The 18077-nt window shown below is 42.3% G+C and overlaps 1 protein-coding gene across 1 annotated transcript; it reads left to right on the top strand.

The window, feature by feature from the left end:
* Nucleotides 1–13941: 13941 nt before the first annotated feature.
* Clec14a (C-type lectin domain containing 14A) lies at nt 13942–17716 on the top strand. Its single transcript, XM_036206026.1, has one exon. It carries the CDS (start codon nt 14275–14277, stop codon nt 15736–15738), a length of 1464 nt encoding a protein of 487 aa, XP_036061919.1. The 5' UTR covers nt 13942–14274; the 3' UTR covers nt 15739–17716.
* Nucleotides 17717–18077: the final 361 nt, after the last annotated feature.

Here is an 18077-nt window from a genome sequence, read left to right as displayed (position 1 = left end):
AGCCTAATTTAATAGGTATTGATATTAATCACACAATATGCTCATTGTTTTCTAGTTGCTCTGTAGAGTACATATATCACCCCATTGAAAATACTAATGATGTCAAGAAATGTAGTTGCAGAGTCAGGATGGATACACAGGAAACAATGACAAAAAATGCAAGGCAGTAAGTTCACAGAGCAGAAAGCTACAATTCCATAGATGGAAACAGAAACTTGTAAGATTTTTAAGAAGATGTGGGTGATGGGGTAGGCTGATCGAAGTGTAAGTGCGCTTTGTGACAGCTCTGGAGGTAGTGTGGTACACCTGTGCTCTTGGGGTGCAAGGAGCAGAAACGGGCTGCAGGAGTAGACACGAGGAACCTAGCATGGAGGTAATTACAAGTCTAGGTAACTTGAGACTGAGGTTTTGAGAACAAGAAGATCAGATGGGTAGATCTGAGACATGTCGAAGATAGGGTATCAGTAGAGGATGAGGAAAAAACTTTGTAAGAGAGGAGAAAAGACACAGACCAACAGGATGGATGTGAAACAGGATCCATCCATCTGATGCATCCAAGAAACTAACTTCAACATAAAGGATAGACATTACCTCAGGGTAAAGGATTGAAAAAAATATTCCAAGAAAATGGACCTATGAAGCAAGGTGATGTAGCTATTTTAATATCTAACAAAACAGATAGAACCAAAACTAGTCAAAAGGCATGGGAAAGAAATTATATACTCATCAAAAAAAATCCATCAAGCTGACATTTCAGTTCTTAACATCTATGCCCCAAACACAAGGGCACCCAAGTTTATAAAAGAAACACCACTATACCTTAAATCACATACTGACCCTCACACACTGATAGTGGAAGACTTAAGTACCCCACTCTCACCAGTGGATACACCATACAGACAAAAACTAAACAGAGAAATACTGGAGCTCACAGATGTTATGAACCCACTTGGTCATGTGGCTCTAGCAGGCCTTGCTTGCCCTTCTCTTCCATTCCCTCTGCCTTTCTAAAAACTGTTAGATACATTCCTAATGCTCACCACCAAGGTCTATTCCCTTATTTGGCCACTTCTCTTCCTGAGGCTGACTACCAAAGTCCAGCAACCAAAAGCCCCCTTTGGGTAAGGTGACGTGCAGGGGCCAGGGCAGCACAATCCAGCCAACCCTGTTGGCATGGGTGTGGGTGAGCCATCCTCTAAGCAGTGAACAAGGAAGAGCTGCCTCAATCACCCACCTGTTTTGTGGTGGCATAGGCTGTGGAGAGGTGCCCTCTCCCTACCTGCCCCCTCATCAATGCCTGAGGCAGATGTGAGAACTGGTCCTGAGGTCACAAGAGCAGGAGAGCTGTTTCTGTCCCCCACAAGCTATAAAACTTGGGAGAGCAGGGCCTGTACCTCACCTGGGTAACACAATACAGCTAACCTTGTTGGCAGAGGTGTGGATATAGGTGAGCCAGGCCTGAAGTTGTAAGCATGGAAGAGCTATCCCCACTACTTATCTGTCATGTGGCTCATCCTGGCAATGAGGATAGGGGAGAACTGGCTGGCAGACCAACCCTACAGCTGTCCAGGCTAAGATCCAGGGTTATTACTTGGCTGGTCCCAACATCCACCCTATCTATAATCTGCTGAAGTACATGAAGGGACTTGACCTGGAGACCCAAAGCTGCAGGGTTTCCACAACACAGGGCAACAACAGGCTATCCAGGAGGAGTCCTGATGAAGGTCCAGCATTGATAATGAGAAGAAACCAGAGACCTGACCAATGGCTCTTTGCAACACTTTCAAGTAAAGATATATGGACAACGGGGTTTACAGTGTGACCCACTGTGTCACATCGTGGCTTCCATGACAAGATTTTTAATTGCTCCCTGCTTTTAATTTTTTTCCTCTTAATTTTGTTTTATTTGGGGTGTGTGTACAGGGGCGGAGGGTGGATGTGAAGTAACAGGGAAATGGGTAGGATCAAGATACAAGATGTAAAAGACACACAAAATAAATAAAAAGAGAAAAAAGTCCCCTGTAGTTCACCTAATTAACATGCTCAGTTATAATTAAACACCTCATTCTAACACCAGGCTTCCACCTTTACCTTTATAAACAGCCATTTGCCTATGTACCACATCTGCCTCCCTTCTGTCAAGAGGTGGTCCTTTGTCCCTCTCTCCAGGACCCCTTCCCCATATCCCTTGTCTTCTTCCCCTTCTCCCTCATCCCCTACCTCCTTTTCTATCACATTCTATCATCCTAGCCAATTCAAACACAGACCTCCCCTTTTCCTCTTCTTAAAAATTACACCTGCAAGGTCATTTGCTGCTGTTTTCTGCCTGAGTCAGAAAGCAGTCACTTTAACTTTTCTTCCTCAACTAAGAAAGGATTTCTGTGAAAACAGGTGTTTGGTGTGGCTTCTACCTAATCCAAGGTCTGGGAGAGAGCCCCACTGTTTGGGGCTTCAAGGGAAACAATGAAAGCAGTGCTCAAAGGAAGTTCCTAGCACTCAGTGCCTACATTAATACATTGGAGAGATCTCATACAAACAACTTAGCAACACACTTGAAAGTTCTAGAACAAAAAGAAGTAACCACACCCAGGAGAAGTAGATGACAAGAAATAATCAAACCAAGAGCTGAAATCAATAAAACAGAAACAAAGAGAATACAAAGAATGAATGAAAGGAAGAGTTGGTTCCTTGAGAAAATCAACAAAATAGACAAACCCTTATCTAAACTAACTGAAAAATGGAGAGAGAATATCCAAATTAACAAAAGCAGAAATGAAAAGGAGTACATAACAACAGACATAGTGGAAATCCAGAGAATCATAAGGACATACTTTAAAAAGTGTAATCCATTAAATTAGAAAATCTAAAAGAAATGAATAATTATCATGATAGGTACCACTTATCAATTTAAATAGACTTATAATCCCTAAGAAAATAGAAGCAGTCATTAAGTCTCCCAACCAAAAAAAGCCCAGGGTCAGATGACTTTAGTACAGAATTCTATCAGACTTTTAAAGAAAAGTTAATGCTAATACTTCTCAAATTATTCCACAATATAGAAACATGAGGATCCTTGCCAAATTCATTTTATGAGGCCACAATTACCCTGATGTCTTAGTAAGGGTTTTTATGGCTGTGAAGAGACACCATGATCATGGCATCTTCGTATCTTTGAAAAAAGAAACAGATGAAGATATCAGAAGATAGAAAGATCTCTCATGTGCATGAATTGGTGGGATTAATATAGTAAAAATGTCCAGCCTTCCAAAAGCAATTTACAGATTCAATGCAATCCCCATCAAAATTCCAACAAAATTCCATATAGACCTTAAAAGGACAATTTTCAGCTTCATATGGAAAAACAAAAAAACAGGGATAGCTAAAACAATTCTCAATAATAAAAGTACTGCTAGAGGTATCACCATTCCTGATGTCAAGTTACACTACAAAACTATAATAATAAAAACTGCATGGTATTGGCATAAAAATAGACACATTGATCAATGGAATTGAATTGAAGACCCAGACATAAATCCACACTCCTATGGATACCTGACTTTTTTTAATAAAGAGGCCAGAAGTAAACACTAGGAATAAAAGACAGCATCTTCAACAAATTCTGCTAGTCAAAATGGATGCCTGCATGTAGAAGAATTCAAATAGATTCATATTTATCACCCTGCACAAAACTCAACTCCAAATGGATCAAAAACTACAACTTAAAATCAGATACACTGACTCTCACGAAATGGAAATTGGAGAATAGCCTTGAACACATTGGCACAGAAGACTTTCTGACTAGAACACTGTTTAATGTAGGCTCTAAGATCAACAATTCTTCTATAAGGCAAAGGACACTGTCATCAATCAGACAAGCAGCCTGTATACAGAGTGGGAAAATATTTTTGCCTAGTCCGAAAAAGAAACGTGAACACCAACCCAGTCACAAAACCTTAGATCTACAACCTGTTCTGCCTGAAAGATATGCTAGGGCAATGTGGCAAAACTTGTGGGAGTAGCCAACCAAAGTCTGATTTGACTTATGGCCCACTCCATAAGAAGGAACCCATATCAGACATTGCTTGAGTAACCAAGAACCAGAGACTAGACAGCCCAGAGACCTAGGCTGACAAACAAACAAACAGAAAACAATGAAATGATTTCTAATGATATTCTGCTATCCTCATAGATCAGTGTCTTGTCCAGTCATGTTCAGAGAGGCTTCCTCCAGTTGCAGATGAGAACAGATACAGAGAGATCCATAGCCAGAAATATGAGAGAGAGAGAGAGAGAGAGAGAGAGAGAGAGAGAGAGAGAGAGAGAGAAGAAGAAGGAGGAGGAGGAGGAGGAGGAGGAGGAGGAGAAGGAGGGAGGGAGGGAGGAGGAGGAGGAAGGGAGGGAGGGAGGGAGGGAGAGAGGGAGAGAGAAAGAGAGAGAGAGAGAGAAGAAGGAGGAGGAGGAGGGAGGGAGGAAGGGAGAGAGAGAGAGAGGGAGGGAGAGAGGGAGAGAGGGAGAGAGGGAGGGGGAGAGAGAGAGAGAGAGGGAGGGAGAGAGAGAGAGAGAGAGAGAGAGAGAGACAGAGAGAGAGAGAGACAGAGAGAGAGAGAGAGAGAGAGAGAGAGAGAGAGATTTTAATGGAGGTCTTCATCAAATCCTCACCTCAGAGCTCAGGGAATCCCATGGAAGAGGAAGCAGAAAGACTGTAAGAGCCAGAGGGTGCAAGACACCAGGTGAACAAAGCTCTCTGAATCATCTAAGGAAGGAACTTACGAGTTCACAGAGAGTGAAGCAGCAAGCACAGGGTGTACATGGGTTTCCACCATGTCCTCTGTGTGTGTACTGCAGCTATTAGCTTAGTAGTTTTTAACTTAGTATTTTTATTAGACCCCTAACTATGAGAACAAGTATGTCGCTGACCCTTTTGCCTGCTCTTGGGACTCTCTTCCTCCTGTTGGTTTTCCTTGTCTAAATTCGATATGATCGTTTTTGCTTCATCTTATTATATTTTATGTTGTCATGTTTGGTTGTTATCTCTTAGAAGCATGTTCTTTTCTAATGAGAGACAGAAGGGGAGTGGATCTAAGGGAAGGAAAGGTGGGGAGGAGCTGGGAGGAACAGAGGGAGGGGACCTATATTGTATGAGAAAAGCATCTATTTTAAATAAAAGAATAAAATAAAATATGAAGGGGTGGAAGTGCCTTTCAAAAAAACTATTGCTCCAGTATACCAACAAAACGACCCACCCCCACCTCCACCCCCCACCCAGTATCTTTATATCAAAAGACTGAAGTAGTGATGGGAGAGTAAGAGAAGAATGGGCTGTCTTCGTTCCTGCTGAGTTCAGAGTTCTGCTCTTCTGCTAAAGTGCAGCAAAATCATATTTTGTCAGCACCCAGAAAGAGGATACAACAAAGCCCAGAATTCCCTGAATCACAAAGAGGAAAAAGGATCTCCTGATGCACTGGTGAAGCCTCTGTGCTAACCTCTACATCCTTCACTGCTCTCCTCAGCCACACACCAGAATGAGTGAGTGCTCTTGGGTAGACAATCCAAAGCATATAAGAAACCATCAGATACTCTGCAAGTTCTGCCCCCAATCCTGAATGCACATTTGGAAGTCATTCCAAGAATGTTGCAGTCATAGGTCGAATTCCTAAAACCTCTACTTGCTTTCTGCATTGATCTCCTGTGGCTCAGGGTCACTTTGTTAAATCAGGAAGAGGAAACCTAAGATGCTTGAGACAACTCTTCAGTCAAACTCCCCATTAGCACTTTCGAGTCACAGAAAGAATAGCCACAGAATGGCCACTACCAAATCATAACTTATTCACAATACATTTAAGATTGTGAAATACTGTGAGGCACTGAAAGAAAATCTGTTGAAAATACTCCAATCTAACAACGAAACTTCAAAGTCAAATCCTCAGTAGAACCACTCACAAACAGTATAATTCCACACAATTATGATAAAAAAGACCTTTGGTTTCTATTAAATAGATGTCTATGTGCCATAACTACAGTATATTTTGGAGGCAGTTTTTTTCCCCATTTCTCTCCGTTGCTATAAATCATATCATTTTATGTGACTTCAGTACCAAAAACAGTGGTAGCAAAACAAAAAGATATATGGCCTCCAATTTGATTGGCTACTTTGCCTAAATCACTTCTGTGGAAAAACAAAACTTCTTGAAGCTAAATGTGAAGGTCAAACAGAAATCCCTTGACTGTATCAGATTTGTAATGCTTTATAATCATGAGAATAAATCACATGTCAGGAAGAGAAAGCCAATATAGAATCTGTTGTGCAGGATGTGTGGAGTTTTCAGATGCATAAGCCTTAAAAGGAACCACCTATTAAGTCTAGCTAATAGTAATTGCCATGTTCCACTGTCTCTACAAGGCAAATGCTAAGGTAACTGCTGATTATCCCTGGTACTTACAAAGTGATAGCAGATAAGCCTAATAGGATTTCTAATAAGTAGTTGTGATTTTTTTTTTCTCTCCCTTCTCCAGCTCTGTGAAGTGGAAATTGTGCAGGCACCAATAAAAAAATAAAATAAAATAAAATAAAAGATGCTTTGGGTCCTAAGGCACGCTTTGATTATCAAGCATAGTTACCATATAAAGCCTCCTAGCATAAATCATATCAAAGGTACAGCTGGATCTGGAATGGTGAACTGCCCCAAAACCTAAATTAAAAAATCCTGCCAGCTGTGTTATGAAGAAAGTTTGTCAGTAAAATCCCAAATCAATTTATTAGGAGAAGTCTTGGCCAAAGGACCTGGAAGACTGCTGCTCCTGTGGAATTGTGATCTGATTCTTGACACAAAACTGAAAAATTTCTGATGTCCAATTGCCAACATACAGGACTTTCCCAAGTTACTTACACATAACCATACTGTGTGTACTGTGTAGGTGTGTGTCTGCCCATACGTATATTCCATGTGTGTCTGCCTATCTGTATGTGAATTGTGTTGTGTGATTGTCCACATGTGCACTGTGTGTGTACCTGCCCATGTATGCCCTGTATGTCCATTTGCCCAAATGTCCATTCTGTTTGTATGCTTGCTCATGTTTTGCAAAGCTGTCTGCTCACATGTATATATGTGTGCCTGCCCATATGCACACTGTGTATACTTGGCCATATGTACCCAGGGCACGCAATTTTTAAACTTACTGCTTGAGTGTTAACTATGTCCCTACTTCATTGTTTGTGAGCTAAAGTAAAACAACCACTGCAATCCACAAAAATATTGTCTGGTGTATCAGCGCTTCACACACTATTAAAGGGGATGTAGACCACATGAGGAATTGGTCTGTATGGGAATTCTAACAGTGTGCCAGGGGTGGGACTAAGCTTCTACTTTTCTAATGTGTGACCTTTACTCTTAATATTGCTAGCACTTGAATAGAAAGGTATTGAGGAAAATGTGTTGAATCACACAAATAACTACGTGTCTCTGTGTTTCACAATACAATGAAGAAAACATCAAGGAACGAACAGGTCAAAGAAACAACAGTCCTATTATCTACCTCGGGATAAGAAAAAGGGTGTTTAAGTGAAAAACTTGAAGGATAATGGTGAAGCATTTATCTAATTATTTTTTATCAATAAAAAATATGGAAGTCAGATATGGAGGTAAGAACCTGAATGATCAGAGAAGAGGAGAAGCCAGCAGTGACCTCCTCTTTCTTCCATTCCTCAGTCCAAAATGACTAACATCCTCTCTCAGCCCCACCTTACTGCTTCCTGTCTCCTCCTATCTGTCCTTCAGGACCTCTTGGTCTGCTAGAGGCTACCTCTGGCCTCTAAGGAAACTTTATTGTCATAATGTTGTCAAAATATCACACAAAATGATGGAAAATGTTACAGAATACTTCAATTGTCATTGAAACTTCAAAATTTCAAACATTCAAAGTGAATGCTTACAGACCTTTGTCCACAGATGTCTTCAGGGCCCCTACTCGGGTGTACCCATGCCCACAGATGTCTTCAGCACACCCACTCTGGTGTACCCAGGCCCTCAGATGTCTTAAGGACACTCACTCAGGTGTACCCATGACCACAGATGTCTTCAGAATAACCTCTCATATGTACTGTGCCCAAAGGTGTCTTCAGAACACTCTCTCAAGTCACCTTTACCCACAAATGTTCTAAGATACCAATGTTTTCTTGACTTGAACTCAGGGATTGCTGAAAATATCTATGGCTCCCAAACCCTTGACTTATCAGTTGAAGGATAGCAAATTGTCAATATCCCGGCTTCTCCTAGGACATGCTGAGTTGAGTTTTGTCTCCCAAAAGGTTCCCAGTGGGGTAAAGCCTATTCACTACAGTAATACTCCTTATATTGACTTGGGCTTTCCTTTCCTTTTTCTATCTCACATCAAAGTGTAAACGTAAATAGGTAAAAGACATAGTATGAAAAAAGGGTGTACATATATGTGTGGACATAATTAGCATGGTGATGATATCACATCCATGACATAGCAATATGGAAGGTTGCCTAAGGGAAAAGAATGTCCACTAAAGTAGAAGAAGACCTAGGATCAGGCCCTGAAGAACACCAAGATTTATGGACCTGAATTTTAAAAGAGCCATAAAAGCAGAGAACATCTACAGCCTGTTGAGTGAAAAGGGTCATTTTATTTATGTCCCACCCAATTCCAAAGGCTATGAGTGTATTGATGGTGGCCTGAATGGGATTGGCCTTCATGGGCTCACATGTTTTGATACTTGGTCCCCAGCTGATAGAACTGTTTGAGAAGGATTAGGCCTTGTTAGAAGAGGTTTGTGTCACTGGGGTGGGCTTTGAGGTTTCAAAAGTCCATGCCATACCCAGTCTCTCTCTCCCTCTCCTTCTCCCTCCTCCCCTTCTAGATGTCCCTAAACTGAAGAATGGATAAAGAAAATGTGACACATTTACACAATGAAGTATTTACTCAGCTGTTAAAAAAGAAATGGCATCATGAAATGTGCAGGCAAATGGATAGAACTAAAAATAAATAAATTCTGAGTGAGGAAGCCCAGACCCAGAAAAGACAAACATGATATGTTCTCACCTATCAGTGGATATTAGCTGTAAAGTCCACAATAACCATGAAATAGAGAAAAGAACCATCCACAGAGCCAGAGAAGCTAAGTAACAAGTAGGGCTCAAGGTGTGTGTGTGTGAGGGAGCATGAATCTTCCTGGGAAGGGAAATGGAATAGACATCCCCCACTGCAGGGAGGGGTGAGGAAGAGTGGGGAGGGGGAGGACCAGGAGAGATCAGGCTGGGGTAAGACAGAGGGAAACAGTACTGGGAGGGACAAGTGAAGTTAGGGGTTACCTCTGTGACAAGCTAGAAAACTAGTGCAATGGAAACTCCCAGAAATCTATGAGGGTGACCTATAAGACTCCTAGTAATGGGGAGATACGGATCCTGAAATGGCCATCTTTTGTAACCAGGCAAGACTTCCAGTCACAAAACCTTCGACCTACAATTTGTCCTGCCAACAAGATGTTCCGGGGTAAAGATGGAACAGAAATTAGGGAAGAGGCCAGCCCTCTTGAGATTCATGCCATGGGAGGGAGCCCACCACTGACACTATCTGAAGGGCCAGGAACCAGAGGTAGGATAGCCCAGAGAACCAAACATGACCAGAAAAAAAAAAAGTCAATGAATCCTAATGATATTTTTCTATACTCTTAGACAGGAGCCTGGCATAATTGTCATCAGAGAGGTTGCCTCGAGCAGCTGATGGAAACAGATGCAGTGACCCACAATGAAACATTAGGCAGAGCTCAGAGAATCCTGTGCAAGAGGGGGAAGAAGGATTGTAGGAAGCAGAGGGGTCAAGGATACCACAAGATGGCCCACAAAATCAACTAAGCAGGGTTCATAGGGGCTCACAGAGACTGAACCGACAACCAGGGAACCTGTTTGGGACTGACCTAGGCCCTCTACATATGTTACTGTAGCTTGAATTGCTAAATGGTCTTATTACTAAAAACCTGGTACCAGATATTGGGGTAAATCTTGAAAGATTAGAAAGGCAAAGGAACAAGCCACAGCTACCCCCTCTTACCTCACAAACTCCTTAGCTTGAAAAGGCTTTCTAGCCGAAAGGCCTCTAGCCAAAAGGTATGCTTCTGCCAAAAGGCCTTTAGTTTCTGTCTTCTCGTGCTTTATATACATTTCTCTGCCTGGCTACTTTCTGGGATTAAAGATGTGTGTGCTTCCCAGTGCTGGGATTAAAGGTGTGTGCCACCACCCCCTGGCTCTGTTTTCTCTCCTAGACTGAGTCAATCTCATGTAGTCCAGGGTAGCTTTGTTGCAGTTGTATGGCTTGGTCTTCTTGTGGCAGCAGGAGCTGTCTCTGACTCTGTTGCCTGCCTTTGGGACCCTTTCCTCCTACTGGGTTGCCTTGTCCAACCTTAATAGGAGAGGAGGTGCCTAGTCTTACTGCAATTTTATATGCTGTTTGGTTGTTATCCATGGGAGGCCTGCCATTTTCTGAAGAGAAAAGAAGAAGGAGTGGATGGGGGAAGAAAGGGAGGAGGAGGGACTTGGCAGGAGGGGAGAGAGGAATCTGCAGTTGAGATGTATTATATGAAAGAATAAATTAAAAATTAATTTTTTCTTAATCATTAAAGATAATAAATAAGTAGAAGAAAGAAAATATTTTAATTATTATGCCTTTCAGATTACAAATAGCTTCAATTTTGAAGAGCTTACCTGTAAAACTATGGGGTTAAAAGACAATATGCTGAAAATACTTTTTGAAGATAGAGTCAACAATTTTATTTCATCTTTATAATTTGAGATTCTGGCACTCTTGATCATGTTATTCTACCATTATTTGCTCAACTTTTGTTTATTTGGTCATTGCTTAGTTTTAAGATCCAATTGGTCATCCACAAAGCTACTACCTAAAACAACAATTAAGACTCTAATAATATGGAGCCCCCTACAGGACTAGACTAGGCCCTCTGGATACTGTTTGGGGGGCTCCTAGGCAGGGGAATCGAATCAGGATCCGTCCCTGGCACATGGGCAGGCTTTTTGGAGCCCAGTGCTAGGGTGTGGTACCTTGCACAGCCTTGGTGCAGGGGGGAGTGGCTTGGATCTGCTTCAGCTGAGTGTGCTGGGCTCTGCTAACTCCCCATGAGAGACCTTGATTTGGAAAATGTGGGGATGGGGGGTGGGTTGGAGAAGACTGGAGTGTAGGGAGAGGGAAGAAGGGAGATCTGTAGTTGGTATGTAAAGTGAATAGAAAATTTCTTAATAAAAAAATGAAAAAAAAAGAGACTCTAATAATACACCGTGTTAAAACACCAGGCTCTTTGGCTGGTCCATCCTCTTTCTTCCAACCAATGGATCAATTGCCCAGCATACTATATTTGTCTCATCTTCTTCCTTTTGTCTTGTTGAACTGTAACTATTTTCCTAAAAAGTTGATGTATATTTAAAACATATACTCTGTACCTTTAAAGTCATAAAAAGTTATCTATGTATAATATTTTGTACTTTTATCACTTAACATTGTGTTGCTAAGATTAAGTCATATCATTTCATAAATTTGAAGATAAAATATACCATATTTATTGAATGAATATACTGCAATCTACTTATTATCTGCTTCTGAGCATTTTGATGGATTCTGATTTTTATTGATATGAACAATACCACAGTAAACATCTTTTACAAATATTTTGTTATGTGTGCAGGAATTCCTCTTGACTGCACATATGTGCACACAAACACAGACACAGAGACATAGACAGACAGACAGACAGATACACACACACACACACACACACACACACACACACACACACACTACACCAATGTATGCATACACAGAGGAATGCAATTTACTCTTGTCAAGTATTTAAAATTTGGTGGGGTTACAATAATATCTAATAATCATATGGCTGAAAAATAAAAGCCTTCTTTCTATCCATCATTTCAGATTTATTATATATTTTGAATCATGTTAGTTGTGTGTAAGATAATACCTAGTTAATTAAAAATTAGACAAATCTTCCTTTTGGGTGATTTTCCCCCTAATTCTCTCACATGTTTTCAAGCATGGCCAGAACTATGATATACAACAATCATTTTGGTCAGTTTGTTCCTCTCTTTCAATATCCCACTACACAGAATGCCAGAAAGTAAGAGCATGCATTTATGAAGCTCCCAGTTATCCACTCTTGCTTACTCTAGAACAGTTCTCGTGCCAAGTGACTTTTGAAATATCTAAGAACTTCCATTGACTGCTGAGCTCTAAAAAAGAGTTTGTCAAAATACACCACAGTACATGGGCACAGTAATGAGATTCCAAAAGTGTGTAGAACTGATCCAGGTGATTATGCATTGTAGAAATTCACTGAATTCGATTTTTCAGATTTTTCCAATTTCTGTCTTATAAAACACTGTTACTTAATGTAAATGCAAAGTCCTGTTTGTATGTCTCAGGCATGAGAAAGGACGAACAAAGAAGTGACCTTTCAAAGTGAGAAACAAAAGAGTAGGAGGAAAACGTGTGTAACACTTGTCAGGCTATTTTGGTGAGGATTCCCCTGTCACTGTCTCCTCTTGGGATTCTTGGAACTCTCAGAAGAGAGACAGCAACGACAAGGGACGAGACGGGAGCACACAGACGCTGCCTTGACATTCTCCTTCTTGCATCTTGCTAGCCTCAATGGCTCCATCTAGCAAAGGCGTCTTCAGGATGCATTAGAGATGCATCAAAAAGTGCATCTGGATGCAGCAGAGATGGCAACTTACACTCTGATTACAGACAATTCAGAAGCGTGGGGCACCTTTAAAAGGGCTAAGCTGAAAGTCTAAGTACACGATATTTGCCACTGTGAGTCAAGACAGATAAGTGATGGCACTTTATAAAACTATAAAATTCTCTAACTTGTTACACAAATATAAAAGAGCATCCGTAATGCTGACTTTAACCTCCCTTTCAAACTTGTCTCTCTAGCTCTCCCCTACTTCAACTGAACCAGTGGGGAGGTACATGAGAACACAACAGCCATTGGAACCTGGAGTGGCTGATTCCACCATCTCTCAAGTCACAGAGTATTAGTTTCCAATGTAGAATGTGTCATGTAATAGAATAAATAGTTTAATTCTTAAAAAAGGTTTTTTGAACTTTTATGTTCCTTTTATACTTTCTGCTATAAATACTGGCAGACAATTATGGGAGCAAAGATATTTACATAGTTCAAGGAGAAAATTGCACACAGTTGTTCTTGGCCTTAATAAGATGTGAGCTCATTTGCGTATAACTTATTAGCCTGAAGAGTGTTTGCACCCATGTAGTGATGAGAAAGCTTAACAAGCGAACAGTTAGGACCTGTGGCTATTTGTTACCTTGGTGTAGATCTCACCCCACCCCACTTCAAGGAACATAGATATTTTAAAGATAAACAAATGGAAGTTAAAAGTAAACTTTTAAGGCAAGTACTGACTAGAGGAGCGGTTTCCCATGGAAAATCCCAAAGGAATTTTAGATTCTCTGACTGGCAGTTAATATGACTGGATTTCCTTTGACATAGTTTTAAAAAAAAAAGAGAGAGAGAGAGAGAGAGAGAGAGAGAGAGAGAGAGAGAGAGAGAGAGAGAGAGAGAGAAAGCCCCTGGAAGTCCGTGGTTTAACAGTGAGATTTCAGGCTTAGAAAGACACAAGAACAATTCTCTCAAGATTCCTTTCCTTGCTCAGGAAACCTCCCTAAGCCTGGAACAGTCTACAAATCATACTGACGCCAACTCCACAGTCCCGGACACAAACACAATGGGTGGATGTGGGCTTATGGTCACAGGCAAGTTCCTCGGCTCCGGTCCTTCCTGCCCACGATCATCACTGCATTCTGAGATCCAAAGTCCAGATAAGTTGTGAGCAAGGAAAGAGACTCACTTGATCTCAGTGGCAACTTTCTTTTCTCCTGCTTATCTACGTGGGGCATTGGACTCGGTTGGCCCAGTGTGTTTCCAGCACTGAGGCGCCGGCTGTGTTCCTGACCCCTGAATAAATCAGGGCCACACGGGGCCTGGCAGAGCTCTGGACACATTTCCTGTCATGGCCTAGGGGAAGCAGTTGGCCAAGGGAGTCTGGTGGGGACTTTTGGCTGCTGGAGGATGAGGGTTCAGGAGAGGGGAGGGGAGGGCACACATGGTGGTAGAAAGGGTTGTAGAGGGCGGTGACTCCAGAGGCAGAACTGTTCCCTCGGACAAGCCAGGAACTTGGAAGCAGTTGTGCACCCTGAGTCTCCAGGATGAGGCCGGCGCTTGCCCTGTGCCTCCTCTGTCCTGCGTTCTGGCCCAGGCCCGGGAGTAGTGAGCACCCCACCGCAGATCGTGCTGCCTGTTCGGCCTCAGGGGCTTGCTACAGCCTGCATCACGCTACCATCAAGAGGCGGGCAGCGGAGGAGGCCTGCAGCCTGCGCGGTGGGACTCTCAGCACCGTGCACTCGGGCTCCGAGCTGCGAGCGGTGCTCGCTCTCCTGCGTGCAGGTCCCGGGCCTGGCGGAGGCTCCAAGGAGCTTCTGTTCTGGGTGGCTCTGGAGCGTGGCCGTTCCCAGTGTACGCTAGAGAAAGAGCCACTGAGGGGTTTCTCCTGGCTGTCCCCGGACGCAGATGACTCGGAGGACGACACACTGCCGTGGGTGGAGGAACCACAACTTTCCTGCACCGTGCGAAAGTGCGCAGGGCTCCAGGTCACCGGGGGAGTGGAGCCTGCAGGCTGGAAGGAGATGCGCTGTCACCTGCGCGCCAATGGCTACTTATGCAAGTATCAGTTTGAGGCCCTATGTCCTGTACCGCGTCCCGGAGCTGCTTCTAACTTGAGTTTCCGAGCTCCTTTCCGGCTGAGCAGCTCCGCGCTGGACTTCAGCCCTCCTGGGACCGAGGTGAGTGTGATATGTCCCGGAGACATCTCTGTCTCAGCTACCTGCATCCAGGAAGAGACAAGCGCGCGCTGGGACGGGCTTTTCCCTGGGGCCGTGCTCTGCCCTTGCTCTGGGAGGTACCTTCGTGATGGCAAGTGCGTGGAGCTCCCTGACTGTCTAGACCACTTGGGAGGCTTCGCCTGCGAATGTGCCGCAGGCTTTGAGCTGGGGAAGGACAGACGCTCTTGTGAGGCCAAAGGGGAAGGACAGCCAACCATTGCGGGGACCCAGCTGCCCACGAGGCGGCATGTATCAGCCACTCCAGCCAGCCCAGTGACAAACAGAACATGGCCAGGCAAGCTCGGAGAGAAGCCCCAGATCACTGGACAAGACAGTTTTGCCACGTCTATTCGTGAGATTCTTCCGTGGGGAACACAGAGTACCTTACCTACTGTTCAAAAGTCCCCACACGTCAAGCCAAAAGTCACTGTCACGCCATCAGGAAGCATGATCCCCACATTGAACTACACATCTTCCCCCTCTGTTTCCCCGACTTTCGACTCCTCCACTGTGGTCTTCATACTTGTGAGCATAGCAGTAATAGTGTTGGTGATCTTGACCATGACTGTGCTGGGACTTTTCAAACTCTGCTTTCACAAGAGCCCTTCCTCCAGGACAAGGAAGGAAGCTTTGGACTCGCGGGGTGTGGAAAGCAATGCCGAGGCCACTGCTTTGAGCCCCAATTCTGCACACTGCACTGACAATGGGGTGAAGGTTGGGGACTGTGGTCTGCGGGGCCCAGCTGAGGGTGCCTCACTGGCTGGGTCCTCTCTTGGCTCAGGGGACACCTAGGGAAACAACCCAATGGGTATATCTTGTGAAGACTTTCAATTCCAATAAACAGGGAAAAAGATTTCTGCCATGATGGTTCCTACAGACGTTCCCCTTCCCATAAATTCTCTTTACTCCACCAAGGAGCTAAATCTGAAAAGCACATTCATTTCCTGAAAGCATAGAGGTGGTGGTGGGTCCTAGGCTGGTACTGGAAGACCGGGTGGATAATGGAAGGAGGCATTTTCCTGTGTTCTGGGGAATTTGTAGAAGTGCTTGAATATTTCCAGTACTGGAAGCAAATAAGTAACAACATAATTTTTAGAACGTTCATTTCCATCAAAATGAGAAAGAAATGTCTACATTATTCAGGCTAGGAATACATTGGCTTGAAATTTTGAGGCAAATAATAAAACATTGCTGAGAACCTAGACTAAAATGTATTTGACTTTTGCAAAGGGGGTTTATTTAGGAATATTAACATGCTGAGGATAGCAACTGGCTGGAGGGGTATGCTGGGAAGAGGCAGCAGTACATTCTGTGCTTTGAGGGAAAAGTCCTTCTTATATCCCAGCTCTTTCAGAACTAATGAAGTTTCCCTTTGTTTTGTTATCCTTTGCTTTCAAAGTCACTGGGGCAGTGTGCTCTGCTATAAATCCTAAGTGCAATGTTGCCAGTTTGTGACTCTAGAAGCAAATTACAGTTGACCACCAATCCAAGTGTTTACTGTGTGTCCTTGCCCAAGGAAACGAATGATTTGTATCTTCCTTTTCCAGTGTTTGCGCTGGCAGTGTAGTGACCTTCTCCAAACCACCTTGTAGACATCAGGATGCTGTTCCTCACTTCCAATTACAATCATGTTAATTCTCAATTAAAACGTTAATGCTAAGTATTGATCTGAAATCTTCTGGGTGTGTTAAAGCAAAAGAAGCTTGGCTTTTTCCAAAGTTGCTGGATTCTTGTGCCCTATCTAATCTATGGGGGAATAAAAACTCTGAATGTCAAGCCATTTCTGTTTCTTCTCAATAGAGTGTGTATACAATGACAATGTGTGTGCATCAGGGGACTGTTAAAACTGAACAAGAATCTTCACAGACAAAGCTATGGGAAATAGCTTTCAACAGAATTAATAGTGTAAGAAAGAAATGATAAATAAAAGTGTAGCATCTTGTTATGACTTGAGGTATTAACAAATAATAAAAATCTCGCCTTTTGATGGTAAATAATTAAAGTGTAATAACAATAACGATTTGGTGGAATCCAAAGGCCTTGGAGAACATTTCCGTTTAAATGCTAAGATTTTTTTTTAAGTGTTGAAAGGTTGGTATATGAAAAGATACAGTGAAATAAGCTTACCCACAGGAGGAAATTAAATTAGGATAAAACTTGGGCTATATTTTTCTAGAATCACTTTTTATACTCTTCATTGTACTGTGCATATTAAGGAAAGTTAATTTAAAGTTAGCAAATAGACAATTATGAAGTAATCCAGAAAATTAAGAGAGCTCAATATATGAATCTATGTTTTAAATATAATTCTATGTGTTTAATGTTATATCACTAAAGGAAAAAATTGATAGATTATTTCATATGCTGGCTTATATTTTAAATAGTTACAGTTAAATAAAATAAAAAAGAATGTGAATTACCAGCTGTTAAGGCTCTTCAATTCTAAGTGGGAGCTAACATTACATGGGTAAATGGCTCATTCAAAATTCCTCAACTGTCAGCTATATATTTCAGTTTTACTTGTTCTTAGCATTATAGTTGTCCTCTCCACTGTATAATTTCTTAGTAGTGGTGACAATTATTCTAGTAGAATATATCCTGTTTGATTTTATAATTTGAAAAGTAGCCTCATCTGTAAGTGGACTGAACACACACACTCACACACATATTTATGCATATATACTTATATGCACTTATATAATACATGCATAGCTAAGTGCATGTGTATAAACACAAACGGTGGTGATGCACGCCTTTAATCCCAGCACTCGGGAGGCAGAAGCAGACAGATCTCTGTGAGTTCGAGGCCAGCTTGGGCTACCAAGTGAGTTCCAAGAAAGGCGCAAAGCTACACAGAGAAACCCTGTCTCGAAAAACCAAAAACCAAAAACAACAACAAAAAAACAAGAAAAAAACATTTTGTATTAAAGAATATTATTCTTTCAACAAAACAGGGCATGCATAATTAACTTATTGCACAGCATGCAACAGGTGACAGTGTGGGTCTAGGTCTCTAAATGCCCTAGGTGAAGAAAAAAATTATGGCAACCCAATTACTTGGCCATTGTCCCCTGTTATTCTCTTTTATGGATCAGAGAAGAATTAAAGAACAATTTCTTGACAGACTAGAC

This window comes from Onychomys torridus, chromosome 14 (genome assembly GCF_903995425.1).
Source record: "Onychomys torridus chromosome 14, mOncTor1.1, whole genome shotgun sequence".
In the NCBI taxonomy this organism is placed as follows: Eukaryota; Metazoa; Chordata; class Mammalia; order Rodentia; family Cricetidae; genus Onychomys; species Onychomys torridus.
The sequence above is the reverse complement of the archived record's forward strand: the minus strand, read 5'-3'. Positions and strand labels throughout refer to the sequence as shown.